Source organism: Entelurus aequoreus, linkage group LG07, assembly GCF_033978785.1.
Source record: "Entelurus aequoreus isolate RoL-2023_Sb linkage group LG07, RoL_Eaeq_v1.1, whole genome shotgun sequence".
Taxonomy (NCBI): Eukaryota; Metazoa; Chordata; class Actinopteri; order Syngnathiformes; family Syngnathidae; genus Entelurus; species Entelurus aequoreus.
Genome location: NC_084737.1, coordinates 60082365 through 60101496, shown reverse-complemented (window position 1 = coordinate 60101496; position 19132 = coordinate 60082365). Strand labels below are relative to the sequence as shown.

Sequence of the window (19132 nt, the reverse complement as noted above, 5' to 3'; positions counted from 1 at the left end):
GAAGTCACCGCTGGCAGAACATTTCAGTGACGAGGAATGGGTCGCAAAACTGGCTTACTTATGCAACATACTCAGCTTGCTCAATGAACTCAATCTGTCATTTCAGGGAAAAATGCATTTTTCCCTGACAACTGTATTTAAATTGGCAGATAAAGTAGCTGCATTTAAAATCTAACTGCATTTGTGGGCATAGAGGCATATTGGACATGTTTCAAACATTGGCGGGGATTTTACATGAGACTGAGCCTGCGCCTTAATTCAACCAAGCTGCTGCACGATCACCTGTCTGTGCTTTTAAAAGAGTTTGAGCGCTACTTCCTAACTTCAAAAGACCCACGAACTGCCAAGGGATGGATCCGCGACCCATTTGTCAACAAAGCAGATGAATCCAGCATGTCTGTGCAAAAAGATCAACTGCTGGAGATTGCAAATGACGGCAAATGACAAAAAAAAAAACAAAAAAAAATTATACTCATGTTATGTTGTTGGCGCAATGTGCTAATAAAGGTCCATATGAGTACACAGTGGATTCACGTTTATTATTTTAATTTTTTCATGACCAAAAAAAAAATCCATCCATCCATCCATCTTCTTCCGCTTATCCGAGGTTGGGTCGCGGGGGCAGCAGCCTAAGCAGGGAAGCCCAGACTTTCCTCTCCCCAGCCACTTCGTCCAGCTCCTCCCGGGGGAACCCGAGGCGTTCCCAGGCCAGCCGGGAGACATAGTCTTCCCAACGTGTCCTGGGTCTTCCCCGTGGCCTCCTACCGGTTGGACGTGCCCTAAACACCTCCCTAGGGAGGCGTTCGGGTGGCATCCTGACCAGATGCCCGAACCACCTCATCTGGCTCCTCTCGATGTGGAGGAGCAGCGGCTTTACTTTGAGCTCCCCCCGGATGGCAGAGCTTCTCACCCTATCTCTAAGGGAGGAAACTCATTTCGGCCGCCTGTACCCGTGATCTTGTCCTTTCGGTCATAACCCAAAGCTCATGACCATAGGTGAGGATGGGAACGTAGATCGACCGGTAAATTGAGAGCTTTGCCTTCCGGCTCAGCTCCTTCTTCAACACAACGGATCGATACAGCGTCCGCATTACTGAAGACGCCGCACCGATCCGCCTGTCGATCTCACGATCCACTCTTCCCCCACTCGTGAACAAGACTCCTAGGTACTTGAACTCCTCCACTTGGGGCAGAGTCTCCTCCCCAACCCGGAGATGGCACTCCACCCTTTTCCGGGCGAGAACCATGGACTCGGACTTGGAGGTGCTGATTCTCATCCCAGTCGCTTCACACTCGGCTGCGAACCGATCCAGCGAGAGCTGAAGATCCTGGCCGGATGAAGCCATCAGGACCACATCATCCGCAAAAAGCAGAGACCTAATCCTGCAGCCACCAAACCGGATCCCCCTCAACGCCTTGACTGCGACTAGGAATTCTGTCCATAAAAGTTATGAACAGAATCAGTGACAAAGGGCAGCTTTGGCGGAGTCCAACCCTCACTGGAAACGTGTCCGACTTACTGCTGGCAATGCGGACCAAGCTCTGACACTGATCGTACAGGGAGCGGACCGCCACAATCAGACAGTCCGATACCCCATACTCTCTGAGCACTCCCCACAGGACCTCCCGAGGGACACGGTCGAATGCCTTCTCCAAGTCCACAAAGCACATGTAGACTGGTTGGGCAAACTCCCATGCACCCTCAAGGACCCTGCCGAGAGTATAGAGCTGGTCCACAGTTCCACGACCAGGACGAAAACCTCACTGTTCCTCCTGAATCCGAGGTTCGACTATCCGGCGTAGCCTCCTCTCCAGTACACCCGAATAAACCTTACCGGGAAGGCTGAGGAGTGTGATCCCACGATAGTTGGAACACACCCTCCGGTTCCCCTTCTTAAAGAGAGGAACCACCACCCCGGTCTGTCAATCCAGAGGTACCACCCCCGATGTCCACGCGATGCTGCACAGTCTTGTCAACCAAGACAGCCCCACAGCATCCAGAGCCTTAAGGAACTCCGGGCGGATCTCATCCACCCCCGGGGCCTTGCCACCGAGGAGCTTTTTAACTACCTCAGCAACCTTAGCCCCGGAAATAGGAGAGCCCACCACATATCCCCCAGGCACTGCTTCCTCATAGGATGACGTGTTGGTGGGATTGAGGAGGTCTTCGAAGTATTCCCTCTACCGATCCACAACATCCGCAGTCGAGGTCAGCAGAACACCATCCGCACCATACACGGTGTTGACAGTGCACTGCTTCACCCTCCTGAGGCGGCGGATAGTGGTCCAGAATCGCTTCGAAGCCGTCCGGAAGTCGTTTTCCATGGTTTCTCCAAACTCCTCCCATGTCCGAGTTTTTGCCTCCGCGACCGCCGAAGCCGCACACCGCTTGGCCTGTCGGTACCTGTCCGCTGCCTCCGGAGTCCTATGAGCCAAAAGAACCCGATAGGACTCCTTCTTCAGCTTGACGGCATCCCTCACCGCCGGTGTCCACCAACGGGTTCTAGGATTACCGCCAAGACAGGCACCAACTACCTTGCGGCCACAGCTCCAATCAGCCGCCTCGACAATAGAAGCGCGGAACATGGTCCACTCGGACTCAATGTCCAGCACCTCCCTCGTGACATGTTCAAAGTTCTTCCGGAGGTGGGAATTGAAACTCTCTCTGACAGGAGACTCTGCCAGACGTTCCCAGCAGACCTTCACAATGCGTTTGGGCCTGCCAGGTCTGTCCGGCATCCTCCCCCACCATCGCAGCCAACTCGCCACCAGGTGGTGATTGGTAGAAAGCTCCGCCCCTCTCTTCACCCGAGTGTCCAAAAAATGAGGCCGCAAATCAGATGACACAACTACAAAGTCGATCATGGAACTGCGGCCTAGGGTGTCCTGGTGCCAAGTGCACATATGGACACCCTTATGTTTGAACATGGTGTTCGTTATGGACAATCTGTGACGAGCACAAAAGTCCAATAACAAAACACCACTCGGGTTCAGATCCGGACGGCCATTCTTCCCAATCACGCCTCTCCAGGTTTCACTGTCGTTGCCAACATGAGTGTTGAAGTCACCCAGTAGGACAAGGGAATCACCCGGGGGAGCACTTTCCAGTACTCCCTCGAGCGCATCCAAAAAGGGTGGGTACTCTGAATTGCTGTTTGGTGCGTAAGCACAAACAACAGTCAGGACCCGTCCCCCCACCCGAAGGCGGAGGGAGGCTACCCTCTCGTCCACCGGGTTGAACTCCAACGTGCAGGCTTTGAGCCGGGGGGAAACAAGAATTGCCACCCCAGCTTGTCGCCTCTCACTGCGTGCAACGCCAGTGTAGAAGAGAGTCCAGCCCCTCTCGAGAGAACTGGTTCCAGAGCCCTTGCTGTGCGTCGAGGTGAGTCCGACTATATCTAGCCGGAACTTCTCTACCTCGCGCACTAGCTCAGGCTACTCTCCCCCCAGCGAGGTGACGTTCCACGTCCCAAGAGCTAGCTTCTGTAGCCGAGGATCGGACCGCCAAGTGCCCTGCCTTCGGCTGCCGCCCAGCTCTCAATGCACCCGACCTCTACGGCCCCTCCCATGAGTGGTGAACCCATTGGAGGGGTGACCCACGTTGCCTCTTCGGGCTGTGCCCGGCCGGGCCCCATGGGGACAGGCCCGGCCACCAGGCGCTCGCCATCGTGCCCCAACTCCGGGCCTGGCTCCAGAGGGGGACCCCGGTGACCCGCGTCCGGGCGAGGGAAATCTGAGTCTTTGTTGTTTCATTCACATAGAAGTCTTCGAGCTGCTCTTTGTCTGATCCCTCACCTAGGACCTGTTTGTCTTGGGAGACCCTACCAGGGGGCATGAAAGCCCCCGGACAACATAGCTCCTAGGATCATTGGGACACGCAAACTCCTCTACCACGGTAAGGTGGCAGCTCAGAGAGGACAAAAAAAAAAAAATCATCCGTTAAAAAAATTAGTGCCATTATTAAAATGTATAGTTAACGCGTTATTTATGCGTTAACTTTGACAGCCCTAATATATACATACTATATACAGGTATATTATATATTATTATCGAAGACCACTATGAAAAATAAAAACGAAGGACCCAGATTTCCCTCGCCCGGACGCGGGTCACCGGGGCCCCCCTCTGAAGCCAGGCCCGGAGGTGGGGCACGATGGCCCCACCTCCTGTCCCCATGGGGCCCGGCCGGGCACAGCCCGAAGAGGCAACGTGGGTCCACACCAAAAACTCGGACATGGGAGGAGTTAGGGGAAACCATGGAAAACGACTTCCAGACAGCATCGAAGAGATTATGGACCACCATCCGCCGCCTCAGGAAGGGGAAGCATTGCAATGTCAACACCGTGTATGGTGGGGATGGTGTTCTGCTGACCTTTACTGCGGATGTTGTGGATCGGTGGGGGGAATAATACTTCGAAGACCTCCTCAATCCCACCAACACGTCTTCTTAAAGGCCTACTGAAATGAATTTTTTTTATTTAAACGGGGATAGCAGATCTATTCTATGTGTCATACTTGATCATTTCGCGATATTGCCATATTTTTGCTGAAAGGATTTAGTATAGAACAACGACGATAAAGATTGCAACTTTTGGTATCTGATAAAAAAAAGGCTTGCCCCTACCGGAAGTAGCGTGACGTAGTCAGTTGAACATATACGCAAAGTTCCCTATTGTTTACAATGATGGCCGCATGAAGTGAGAGAGATTCGGACCGAGAAAGCGACAATTTCCCCATTAATTTGAGCGAGGATGAAAGATTTGTGGATGAGTAAAGTGCAAGTGAAGGACTAGTGGGGAGTTGAAGCTATTCAGATAGGGAAGATGCTGTGAGAGCCGGGGGTGACCTGATATTCAGCTGGGAATGACTACAACAGTAAATAAACACAAGACATATATATACTCTATTAGCCACAACACAACCAGGCTTATATTTAATATGCCACAAATTAATCCTGCATAAAAACACCTGCGTGTTTGTTATGCTAGCTCCTAGCTCCTCTGCTAGCTCCTAGCTCCATAGAACACGCCAATACAATTCAAACACCTGATCAACACACACAATCACTCAGCCCAAAAGACCGTTCACCTAACCCAAGGTTCATAAAGCTTATATATTTTTAAAAAGTTACGTACGTGACGCGCACATACGGTCAAGCTATCAAATGTTTAGCAGCCAAGGCTGCATACTCACGGTACCTGATATTCAGCTGGGAATGACTACAACAGTAAATAAACACAAGACATATATATACTCTATTAGCCACAACACAACCAGGCTTATATTTAATATGCCACAAATTAATCCTGCATAAAAACACCTGCGTGTTTGTTATGCTAGCTCCTAGCTCCTATGCTAGCTCCTAGCTCCATAGAACACGCCAATACAATTCAAACACCTGATCAACACACACAATCACTCAGCCCAAAAGACCGTTCACCTAACCCAAGGTTCATAAAGGTTATATATTTTTTTAAAGTTACGTACGTGACGCGCACGTACGGTCAAGCCTTAAAATGTTTAGCAGCCAAGGCTGCATACTCACGGTACCTGGTATTCAGCTGGGAATGACTACAACAGTAAATAAACACAAGACATATATATACTCTATTAGCCACAACACAACCAGGCTTATATTTAATATGCCACAAATTAATCCTGCATAAAAACACCTGCGTGTTTGTTATGCTAGCTCCTAGCTCCTATGCTAGCTCCTAGCTCCATAGAACACGCCAATACAATTCAAACACCTGATCAACACACACAATCACTCAGCCCAAAAGACCGTTCACCTAACCCAAGGTTTATAAAGCTTATATATTTTAAAAAAGTTACGTACATACGCAAAAAAAAGTTGTGCACATACGGTCAAGCGATCAAATGTTTAGAAGCCAAAGCTGCATACTCACAGTAGCACGTCTGCGTCTTTGTCATCCAAATCAAAGTAATCCTGGTAAGAGTCTGTGTTGTCCCAGTTCTCTACAGGCGTCTGTGTATCGAAGTCAAAAGTCCTCCTGGTTAGAGTCTCTGTTATCCGAGTTCTTCCATCTTGACTGCATCTTTCGGGAATGTAAACAAAGAAGCGCCGGCTGTGTACTGTTGTTGCTGACTACGTTCGAAAAATACGTCCATTTCGCACCGACAACTTTCTTCTTTGCTTGCTCAGCTTCCTTCTCCATAATGCAATGAACATGATTGCAACAGATTCACGAACACAGATGTCCAGAATACTGTGGAATTATGAAATGAAAACAGAGCTTTTTCGTATTGGCTTCAATGTGGAAGGCATACCCGTGTTCCCCGGTCTACGTCACGCGCATACGTCATCCGCAGAAGCGTTTCGAACCGGAAGTTTAGCGGCAAATTTAAAATGTCACTTTATAAGTTAACCCGGCCGTATTGGCATGTGTTATAATGTTAAGATTTCATCATTGATATATAAACTATCAGACTGCGTGGTCGGTAGTAGTGGGTTTCAGTAGGCCTTTAAGAGGAAGCAGTGCCTGGGGAATCTGTGGTGGGCTCTCTTATTTCTGGGGCTGAGGTTGCCGAGGTAGTTAAAAAAAAAAAAAATGTATATATATATATATATATATATATATATATATATATATATATATATATATATATATATATATATATATATATATATATATATATATCCATCCATCTTCTTCTGCTTATCCGAGGTCGGGTCGCGGGGGCAGCAGCTTAAGCAGGGAAGCCCAGACTTCCCTCTCCCCAGCCACTTCGTCCAGCTCCTCCCGGGGGATCGCGTGGACATCGGGGGCGGTACCTCTGGATTGGCAGACCGGGGTGGTGGTTCCTCTCTTTAAGAAGGGGAACCGGAGGGTGTGTTCTAACTATCGTGGGATCACACTCCTCAGCCTTCCCGGTAAGGTCTATTCAGGTGTGCTGGAGAGGAGGCTACGCCGGATAGTTGAACCTCGGATTCAGGAGGAACAGTGTGGTTTTCGTCCTGGTCGTGGAACTGTGGACCAGCTCTATACTCTCGGCAGGGTCCTTGAGGGTGCATGGGAGTTTGCCCAACCAGTCTACATGTGTTTTGTGGACTTGGAGAAGGCATTCGACCGTGTCCCTCGGGAAGTCCTGTGGGGAGTGCTCAGAGAGTATGGGGTATCGGACTGTCTGATTGTGGCGGTCCGCTCCCTGTATGATCAGTGCCAGAGTTTGGTCCGCATTGCCGGCAGTAAGTCGGAAACGTTTCCAGTGAGGGTTGGACTCCGCCAAGGCTGCCCTTTGTCACCGATTCTGTTCATAACTTTTATGGACAGAATTTCTAGGCGCAGTCAAGGCGTTGAGGGTATCTGGTTTGGTGGCTGCAGGATTAGGTCTCTGCTTTTTGCAGATGATGTGGTCCTGATGGCTTCATCTGGCCAGGATCTTCAGCTCTCGCTGGATCGGTTCGCAGCTGAGTGTGAAGCGGTCCGAATCCGGTCTATACATATATATATATTATGTATATAGTAGGTACGGCGCGAGAGTCTGTTTAAGTGTTTCCTGACGATTGTTATTTTTTTTGTTCATCATACCGAACTCGCAGCAGCCAGCGTCATCTCACAAGATCCTCGAGTGCCGTGAATGTCAATAAAGTGACGTCATAGTGAAGATCGATGATCGCTAATTTGTAGGTCTATTTTTGTAGTACCTGGCTGGCGATTAACTGTCACACCCTTCGCAATCGACCAGTAGCTCACGGTCGACTTAATGGGCACCCCCGCTGAACAGGAAGTAAAAGTCGTAACAAAGTTTCTATATATGAACCTGCGGAAAGATAATTTCCTTTTTTGAGAGGAAAGCTACACCTCTGGGGTTTTACTGGGACTGACTGCGGGATTTGACCGGCCACCTTCGCGCAATTACAAGTCAAGCTCCGTGTCTGACAGCAGCGCATCCCGACGAGCCTCAATCATGTCCTCCATGTCGAAACATCCTCTCAACACAAATGGATTATATATAATAAGAGATGTGGAAGGCCAAACCACAGCCAGCTGATTTTGGAGAGTTGACATCATACCAGGAAGGCTGAAGAGACAGTTGAAACTAAGATTTATTTTTTACTCTTTAAAAACTATTTGTCTGCACACAATAATCTCTTTGTAATTATCAAAGAAGACATGATGATGAACGCAATGAATTTTATCTTCCCAACACACTTGCTGAACGTGGTCCTCAGCTGGTATTAATTTGTCTCACATACTTTTTCACAAAAATCTTCGGATACTGGTCAGTGGCCCAATCAATGAGCACATCTCTATAGTGATTGTCAGAATGAACCCTGTAAGATACACAACAAAACAACTGGTCCCGCTCGCCAGCAAAGCCCCCAGACAGATATCGACAAAACCCTACACTCCAGCCATCACAACGGAGAAAGTGATGGCAAAGGATAATGCTGGGCACAACACCCTCCAAATCAAACAAACAAACCATCAAAAACATGACATGCTGTGTAGCCGACCCAGCGAGGCAGCCTGAGCACAGCACTGTCAGTCCAGCATTACTACCCTTGCTTACTGGGTCTTTTGATCTACACAGACATACATATATGTTGCTGTCAATTTTGAACTCCAATACTTGATGACATCCGTGTGCAATGTAAACAATAACAATTCCTATTGTTCCCCGACAGAGAAGCATCCAAAAGCATTTGACTCCTCCCCAAGGTAAATGCTGTACATTATTATTACATAACTTTATAACACTACTTTAAAGTAATTATTTATAGTAAATTCTATTGTATTGTTTTTCAAACATTATTTCTTACCTAAAAGTGAATTTTTCTTCTTAAAAGGCATGGTACATTTTCAAATTGTGGTACTTTCAGGGGAGCCAAGCACCAATTAATTGATTCTAATTTATTTATTTATAATACAATTCTTTCTTGGATTTTCAGGTTGACATACTGTCTCTCTACCAAAATAAAGGTACCAAAAATGATGGACTATTCACATCTTGATAAGGGAATAATCCTACAAATTCAGCACGTGATCATATCCCCGCTGCAAATAAAATTAGTGTGCTAGACTTACTGCACGAACATACAATATGCAATGTTAGACTGGCTTGATATTTATTAAATAGTTTGCACAAAAATTTAAATTTGCTCTGTAATTCATTTATTTTTTCATGCCACCCATTGGTTTTAAAATATTTCACATTCTTGACGTAACATCTTTATGTGAGCATAGGCATATCGTTGCTGTAATTACAGTACTACAGTATGTCATTAATAATGATTACAAAGTATCCAAATGGATTGATCTGATTCCATCTCAATCCTGCCCCATAACAGATACTGTTGTAGTAGAATTTCTGACCTTTGAATTATATTTCGTGTCTATTAAGAATGTCTGCTCATTTCATTTCTGGTCTATTCAATAGTATAGAATAGAAGAGAAATGAAATGAGCAGACATTCTTAATAGACACGAAATATAGTTCAAACCCAGGTAACACCTAACGTTAACGTAACGTTACTGTATGGTTCTCTTTTGGTTATGCAAGATGAGAATGTTCTAAGAACATTCTTAGAACATATCAAAAACTATCTGACACACACTACCAAATATAATTTGCCTGCAATGGAAACAGCGACTGTTAGGCTTTTAGAAGTGTTTTTTTCGCAAATTTACTTTTTATACAGTATGTTGTAACGTTTCCCTAACGTTCTGCGAACGTGTTGTGTTTTGTGAACAATCTGACGTCAGCTGAGTCAAGGCTGCACGCACAGTAGGTGGCGGTAATGCACACCACAAGGTTGCTTGCCAACCGCCATAAAAAATCAAAACAAGAAGAAGAAGAAGGCTGCACGCATGCGCGTTGAAGCTGTTCCGTGAGACAAAGAAGGACGAAGGCTAAGCTGCAAATTCCAGGATCCCCATATTCAGGCAATTGGGTGCGCCATCCATTTATCACATGTAAGTAGATAGAAAGAGTGAAATATGAAGCACGTTTTTGTATAACAATTTCCAACCTACATGATTAATTTCAGACCATTTTACGGTTTTAGCATTGTGTCAAATGTGCACCATGCTCAACGGCCGGCGCTAACTAGCATACATTTCTCGTGCAGGTTGGCTGTTATAAAGTTTCCAAACTGACCAGAGACCAACGAATGACTTCTGAAGAAGGGTGGATCTATCTGTAGCCTAGTTAAACAATAATTTGCCCCGTCAGTGTCATGGTTTGAGGTCCATATGGCACGAATGCTGCCTGAACGTTCCGTGAACATTATAGTTCCGTGTGGCCGATAATAGGGCAACCCATTTTCCTTGGGGTTTTTTTTATAGAATAAACACAATGAAGAAGTTTCAACAGAGGGCTTAAGCGTAGATGGGCTGCCACAACTAGGCATTTGAAGAAGCAATGCCGACAGTCAACTTTAGAATTAGAGAGTGATGATAGCGAGCAAGAGAATGACACGACAATCTTATCAACTCCAGAAACAGTGACAACTCTTCAGTACATGGATGCTGCAGAGACTGCTTCCTGCACTGCCGCGGGTGCTGACAATGCCACCTACAGTGGCCCTGATAGTGATGAGCCTGATGAAAATTATGCTGATTGGAGACTAATCGACCATCATGTCACCTTGTCATCTGATTCAGAAAATGAGAGTGATAGTGACTGCTTTGAAGATCATTTGAGTTTGTTGGCAACCGAATATCATGTCAAACATAATGCATTGGATAGCCTTTTGAAGCTACTCAAGAAAGTTTTCCAGATGGCTCCTTCTTTTGTGGTCGTTGAGTTCCTTGGTGAACGTTCAGTCGCTGTTGTCCCAACCATATGGACAGAAGATGATGGAAAGGTTTCTGAAAAGTACTGTGCATAGGCATAATATTGTAGCTTATTATTAATTATTATGTCATTCATCATGACTGGATTATTTTATCTTCAGAATAGCTTCTGCTATTGGCCAAGGCCAAATCCTACCCACTCCAGAATCCGGAAAGCTGAGATTCCTGACAAAGAAGTCTGGGATAGGCTGCCAATTCGGGTTTTCAGGAAAACATTGACTGGTAAGGGAATATTGTCAAAGTCATATCATGTATATTTTAAACAACATAAGTTAGATTCATCTTGAGTCATCAGCATACTTTGAAATTTTGCAGAAGACTTTGACAAGGCCCTTCAATACGAAAAACAAGCTGAAATGTTTTCGAGCCCAGAAGAAGAAGTGTCAACCAAACGGAGCCACATCACCCCTGAACGTTATAGAAACGATGAGGAAGATGTGTTTGATGCTGACGGTATAGTCACTTTTCAAAGACTGTTTACTTACAATACTCAAACACTACTTAGTGGTGCATACATTTTATTGTCCTTGTTGGTTTAGACGAAGAGGAAATTCGGCCAAAAAAGAAGTGCAGAAAAGAGAAACCACAGATCCTCGTCCAGGCACCCCCACTGCCAGAGCTCCCACCATTTAACTTTCCAATCTCCAGCGAGTACCAGACAATACCAGACCACTCCAAGGCATCCAGGCCGACCTCACAGCCCAGCGAGAAGCAGCACTTCCAGGCTCAGTCCAGACAGGAATAATGCATCCAGCTCAAGCCAGTACCAGACCACTCCAGCCAGTACGAGTCAGTACCAGACCGCTCCAAGAAGCAGCAGGAATGCCCTTGACAGTGAACGTTGGCTATTTAACTGTGGATAGGTGGTGTTAAACAGGCTGTTAAAACGGGCAGTAATACGAATTACCTCTTTGACTTTTGTTGTCTTTGCAGTTTTACAGTTGAACATGAAAGTTCAAAATATACTTGAGAACCAGGGAGAAATTATGCACATGCTGAGAGGGCTGGCAGCACAGTCTGTGGGGCCAGAAGCTGTGGACGTTCAAGATCTCATTGAGAAGCCTTTCGAGACTCTTGAGCAGCTGAAGGCCTTCTGTGAACGGCTCGACACTGATCTTCTGCTTAGAAAGCAGCTGGTAATTAGTTTTAATTCCCCACTGCAAAATTATCTTGCTCGGTTATCAAAAAACATGTTCTAATCAAGTACAATATTGTTGTTTATTTATTTGTATAGGTGAAACCTCTTACTGCTCTTGGTGGGCAGAATTTGGCAGACACGGTGAGGACAATGCTGAGGAAAATTGCCACAAACAAAGTCCTGGAGCAGCTTGGCCTCCGTGGAAAGACAGGAAAAGTGGCGTTTGAGGACTTGCCCCTTTACAGAATAATAAATAGTAAGTGTTAATAATAGGTTTGCATCTTTGAACATATGTTGCATGTATGCTCACAAGGTCGATCTAGATGTTATTATTACAGTATTTATTCTGAAGGGAATTCTAAATTGTGCTGGTGATTCCAGAGGCATGCAGGGGTGTTTACAAGCAGACGACCACAGCTGAAGTGGATTGTGAGCTTGGAGAGGTCCTGAAACTGGCCACTTTTCGAAAGGGAGGTTCAAAATTTGAAGTACGGAGAAGATAAGATATCCCAATTTTGAATTCCATTTTATTGAAGTTCCACTGCATGTCTTTTGAATTTGCAATTATAACTACTTGCAGGAGAAGAGGAGGAAATAAGAGGGAGGACAAAAAAGGAAAAAGAAACAAGCAAAAGAACAGCGTGAGATGAGTGACCAGGTAAATGATAAAGTAATTATGCCAATGTTTTAATTCAATTCATGAAGATCGCAGTTCTGTGTTGAATTTGCAATTATAAATACTTGCAGGAAGCGACGGCGAAGAACAAGGATAAAGCCAAAGAAACGGACAGTGACATATCACTGTCCGTTTTCTTGGCTTTTTGCAGGAAGCGACGGCGAAGAAGGGCAAGGGGAAGTGTACAAAGGAAAGGGACAGTGAGAGTGGCCAGTTAAGTAACTATGCCAATTTTTTAATTCAATTCATGAAGATCCCAGTTCTGTGTTGAATTTGCAATTATAAATACTTGCAGGAAGCGACGGCGAAGAACAAGGATAAAGCCAAGAAAACGGACAGTGACATCTCACTGTCCGTTTTCTTGGCTTTTTGCAGGAAGCGACGGCGAAGAAGGGCAAAGGGAAGTGTATAAAGGAAAGGGACAGTGAGAGTGGCCAGGTAAATGATAAAGTAACTATGCCAATTTTTTTATTCAATTCATGAAGATCCCAGTTCTTTGTTGAATTTGCGATTATAACTACTTGCAGGAAGCGCGAAGAACAAAACAGGGAAAGGGAAAGAGAAAAGAACCAAGCAAACGGACTATAGTGAGACCAGTGAGCATTGAGCAGGTAAACAAGGAGTAAATTATGCCATGTTTTAATTGAATTCAATTAATCTACATTCCAGTGCTGTCTTTGTTGTATTTGTGAATAGCTATAATTATTTACTTCCAGGAAGAGAACCAACAAGAAGGGGCAGGAGTACACTGACGCGCACGACCAAGACCACTGCATTCCATTTTTATTGTATTATAATTATCACTAATAAAGAATTAATTCTGTTGAAATCACTAATCACTATCACTAATAAAGAATTACCGGTAATTCTGTTGAAATTTCTGTTTGAGTGTTATTCCTGACAATATAGCATAAAAACATATGTAAATAGCATGTTCCTAAACAGTTCCCTAAACGTTCTAGCCAAACGTTCTTGGCTAACGTTCTGCTAACCAAGCAAGAACTCCACAACCTCACGTTCTTTGAACGTTATAAACTAACGTTCCCAGAACAATGCCACTACGTTCTCCTAACGTTCACATAACGTTCACTTGTTACCTGGGAAGACCTTTGAACTATATGCTATATATATATACTATATATGTTGTAGTAGAATTTCTGACCTTTGAACTATATTTCGTGTCTATTAAGAATGTCTGCTCATTTCATTTCTGGTCTATTCAATGGTATAGAATAGAAGAGAAATGAAATGAGCAGACATTCTTAATAGACACGAAATATAGTTCAAAGACCTTTGAACTATATTTCGTGTCTATTAAATGAAATGAGCAGACATTCTTAATAGACACGAAATATAGTTCAAAGGTCAGAAATTCTACTACACTGTATACAGTACTTGTATAGTATCTAGGAATTGCTGTTATCTGCTGTAATGTAATAGACCTCAATAAATGTTTTAGTGTAGAATCTCAGCGACTTCAAAATATGCACACAATTCTAAGGAAACGGCAACTTGATATACGTGTCCAATGTTTAAGTAAAAATAATTAAATAACTGAGGAACTCACCAATGCAATAGACAATTAAGCATAATATCTTAATCAACAAATTAGAATGGTATAGCATCAGAGGGTTGGTCTTGAACTGGGTAAGAAACTACTTAACCAACAGGAAGCAATATGTGAAGCTAGGTGAACATACATCAACAGCACTAGATATATCTTGTATCCCAGAGATCAGTACTGGGGCCAAAATGTATCAATCTCTATATAAACGACATTTGTAAAGATACAAAGGACTTAAAAGTTAGTATTGTTTGCAGATGACACAGCTGCATTTAGTTCAGGAGAGAACACACAGAAGCTAATACAAATAATAACAGAAGAAATTAACCAATTAAAAATATGGTTTGACAAAAACAGACTATCTTTGAGTCCCAGTAAACTAAACAAATGCTAGTTGGTAACAGTAGAAGAGAAAGTCAACAACAAATACAAATAGACATAGTAGACATTGACACGGTCAAAAAAAACTAAATTTTTGGGTGTATCGCTAGATGAAAAAATGAACTGAAAATCTTATATTAAAAATGTACAATATAAGGTGGCAAGAAATATTGCTATAATGATAAATAAAGCAAAAATAAAGCAAAATATGTAAATGCAAATTCTTTACTGCTCACTAGTGTTACCATATCTGAGTTATTGTGTAGAAATATGGAAAAATAACTACAAAAGTGCATTTCATTCACTAACCGTGTTACAAAATAGGTCAGCTAGAATAATACATAATGTTGGATGTAGAGAACATTCAAACCTTTTATTCATTGAATTCAAAATATTGACATTTAATGATTTTGTGTATTTGCAAAGAACTAAAATTATGCACAAAGCAAAGTATAACCTGCTACTCAAATATGTACAACAATTATTCTCAAAAAAAAGAGAAGAAACATAACCTTAGAGGAAAATCACACTTAAAACATGTGTATGCACGTACACCACTTAAAACCTTTTGCATATCAGTATGTGGAATTAAATTATGAAATGGATTAAGCAAAAAATGTCAAGCACTAGTGTGATCTAGTTTAAGAATTTATCAAACTGAAAGTGTTTAAAAAATACAGAGAAAAATAATTCTGATAAACATCTTGAACCTTATTGAAAATTACATCATCTTATTCATCTTATTATGTGAATCATACCTGACTTAAAGGGGACCTGCACTTTTTTTGGAATTGTGCCTATAGTTAAAGGCCTACTGAAACCCACTACTACCGACCACGCAGTCTGATAGTTTATATATCAATGATGAAATCTTAACATTGCAACACATGCCAATACGGCCGGGTTAACTTATAAAGTGCAATTTTAAATTTCCCGCCACACTTCCGGTTAAAAACGTTTTATTATGCTGACGTATGCGTGTGACGTCACGAGGACAAGGGAAGTATTCGGAGCCCGTAGAAAAAGCTCTGTTTTCATTTCATAATTCCACAGTATTCTGGACATCTGTGTTGGTGAATCTTTTGCAATTTGTTTAATGAACAATGGAGGCTGCAAAGAAGAACGTTGTAGGTGGGATCGGTGTATTAGCGGCTGGCTGTAGCAACACAACAAGGACTACTTACCCTGATAGCAGACGCCTAGCCGATACTAGCCGCCAAACCCACGGATGAAGTCCTTCGTCGCGCCGTCGATCGCTGGAACGCAGGTGAGCACGGCTGATGAGGAACAGATGAGGGCTGGCTGGCGTTGGTGGAGCGCTAATGTTTTTATCATAGCTCTGTGAGGTCCGGTTGCTAAGTTAGCCTTAGCGTCGTTAGCAACAGCATTGTTAAGCTTTACCAGGCTGAGAATTATTAACCGTGTAGTTACATGTACATGGTTTAATAGTATTGTTGATCTTCTGTCTATCCTTCCAGTCAGGGATTTATGTATTTTGTTTCTATCTGCATTTGAGAACGATGCTATCACATTAGCTCAGTAGCTAAGTGTGTCACCGATGTATTGTCGTGGAGATAAGTCACTGTGAATGTCCATTTCGCGTGCTCGACTCTCATTTTCAAGAGGATATAGTATCCGAGGTGGTTTAAAATACAAATCCGGCGGCGTGGCGAAGTTGGTAGAGTGGCTGTGCCAGCAATCGGAGTGTTGCTGGTTACTGGGGTTCAATTTCCCACCTTCTACCTTCCTAGTCATGTCCGTTGTGTCCTTGGGCAAGACACTTCACCCTTTGCCTCTGATGGCTGCTGGTAGCGCCTTGCATGGCAGCTCCCGCCATCAGTGTGTGAATGTGTGTGTGAATGGGTAAATGTGGAAATACTGTCAAAGCGCTTTGAGTACCTTGAAGGTAGAAAAGCGCTATACAAGTACAACCCATTTATTTATTTATTATAAATCCGTGATCCACAATAGAAAAAGGAGAGAGTGTGGAATCCAATGAGCCAGCTTGTACCTAAGTTACGGTCAGAGCGAAAAAAGATACGTCCTGCACTGCCTCTAGTTCTTCACTCTAACGTTCCTCATCCACGAATCTTTCATCCTCGCTCAAATTAATGGGGTAATCGTCGCTTCGTCGCTCCGAATCTCTCTCGCTCCATTGTAAACAAAGGAAAATTGTGAGGAATATTACCTCCTGTGACGTCACGCTACTTCCGGTACAGGCAAGGCTTTTTTATCAGCGAGCAAAAGTTGCAAACTTTATCGTCGATTTTCTCTACTAAATCCTTTCAGCAAAAATATGGCAATATTGCGAAATGATCAAGTATGACACATAGAATGGATCTGCTATTCCCGTTTAAATAAAAAAAATTCATTTCAGTAGGCCTTTAACAATCCTTATGAGAAACAAGAAGACAAAGCTTTTTGTTTTTTTCCCGCATTATAACATAGACATCGGCTCGTTGTAGGTGGCCAGCAATGCAGCTAATGGAACAATTCATTCTACCTCTGAATCACTTTAAAAATGCATTCAAAAATGTCAACAATATTTTATTTAAGTTTGGCAAACTGTATAATAACCAAGCTGTAGCAACGTTGTTATTGTAAGCACAAACACCCAGGAACTCTTTTTTTTAGCGTACTAACGCATCGGCGTGCTACGGTATTAGCCGTAGGAGCTAACTACGGCAAGAGATAAGCTAGCTTCTACATCAGCACGAAACACGTTTGAGTTTGTAATGCACAACACTGCGATAGAACACCAATTGTACTCACTGAAAAACATGAACAATCATAATACAGTATCTGTAAAGTATTAGCCCACATTTCATGTTTTGTTTGTACACAGCTAGCTTGACAGCGTATCCACTGTAGTGTACGGTAATGTGCTGCATGTATCATGATCAATAGTACAGTGACTTAATCGATGGACAGTTGTCCGTTAGGTCTAGCTGGCTGGGGATGTTTCCAGTTGATTTTGGTTAGCAATCCATTAATTCGGCATAGCTTGGCTCAAAGTTCCAGATTTGCAGCGTGAACATGCACATGCTTGGCCCCCCTGAAAGCACTCTCTTGATTTCCGTCTGCTCCAGCATTTGGGCCTCTTCTTTGTGCTCGCTTCCATAAGCAGTTCATCCTCCGTATATTTTGTTCCAAAAAGATAAGGTTGTGAATCCTCATTTGTCCAAAAATAGTTGTCTTTGTTGTTTATTACCAAGTCTGCCATGATTAGAAAACACATTTGCGTTTGATTCCGGGAGTAGGAACACATTTGTTGCAGGAAGTCGGAAGTGCGCTGCTATGAAAACGGAAATAAATGCGCCGAAGAATTAGTTACGGCTGAGCATAAAATTACCAAAATACGGTAGATATTGTAAATATTACATATTTTTATGAACATGTCCGTTACTACATTATATATAGACTTGCAGTGTGTACAACGGTAATGGGGGGTTTTGAAGTTGTTTTAGGGGACTTTGAAAGCTACAACGGTGACTCCCATTAGCCGCAGGTATATGTGTATTTATGTATAAAAAAAAAAAAGAAAAAAGACGTGTGTCCTTGTCTCTCATAATGATTGTGAACGATAGGCAAAATTCCAAAAAAGGGCAGTTCCCCTTTAGCTATTTCTTTAAGATAACTACAGTATGAGAACAAACTCAACTCAACTCAACTCAAGATGTTAATTGCTATGAATTGGAAAAGGGTAAGGATTAAATAAGCTTTGCTACGTCCTACTCCTTTTCGGACACGTTCTAAAAAGGAATGAAAATATGTGACATATGTGCTGTATCCTAACTGTAACTAAATGCACGTTCGAAAGAAACTTAAACCACAACCATAATATTGAATCATTCATATTTAAAAAAAAATATCATATAAGCACCAACAAAAGATCTCCTAGAATTGTGATACGGAAAATGTATGTGTACAAAAGGGGGGGAAACCGTTTAGATTGATGAGCAGAAGTGTTTAGTGTTTTTACCTTAGCTCCATGACACAAGTGTCGGGACGTCCCGCCGACTGACGCAGACATGTTTTGCTAGGTTAATTTGTTTGCTAGTCGTTTATCTAACTTTATATGAATACAGTACAACATAAGTAAAACAACAATATGGTTGATTATTGTTGTTGTTAAAACAATGTATAAACCACCAAAACTATGCACAAACCACCAAAACTATGCACGGACCTTTTTTAATATATTTTAGACCGGTGATGCGAGATTTATCTTCTTCCGGTTTCATTTCCGTAGGAAACGACTCTCGAAGAAGCATACAGAATTGCCAACATAACAACCGGCAGATAGTTCCCCCGTCCCCGTATTATACATGTACATTTTTAAAAAATGATAAGTTAAGCAATTGTAAAAAAAAAAAAAAAAGTAAACCAGGTTGAACAGAGATTGCCGTGAAATGAAATATTACAGTGTACATAAATTTATCAAGGCACAGAGGAAGGCAGAAAGTTTTAAATGTGGGGGTTTAAAGGCGCACATAGAGAATCTATAGAATATTTGAAAGACACATGATTATATATAATACAATTATTTAT

The 19132-nt window shown here is 43.2% G+C and overlaps 1 protein-coding gene across 3 annotated transcripts in view; it reads right to left on the bottom strand.

Moving 5' to 3' along the window:
* Window positions 1–18825, bottom strand: part of hsf2bp (heat shock transcription factor 2 binding protein) — a 36344-nt gene extending 17519 nt beyond the window's left edge. For all 3 annotated transcript variants that reach the window (XM_062054116.1, XM_062054117.1, XM_062054118.1), the window contains exon 1: window positions 18564–18825. In XM_062054116.1, coding sequence (XP_061910100.1) covers window positions 18564–18614 — 51 coding nt within the window. In that variant the 5' untranslated portion in view covers window positions 18615–18825. The remainder of the gene's footprint in view (window positions 1–18563) is intronic.
* Window positions 18826–19132: the final 307 nt, after the last annotated feature.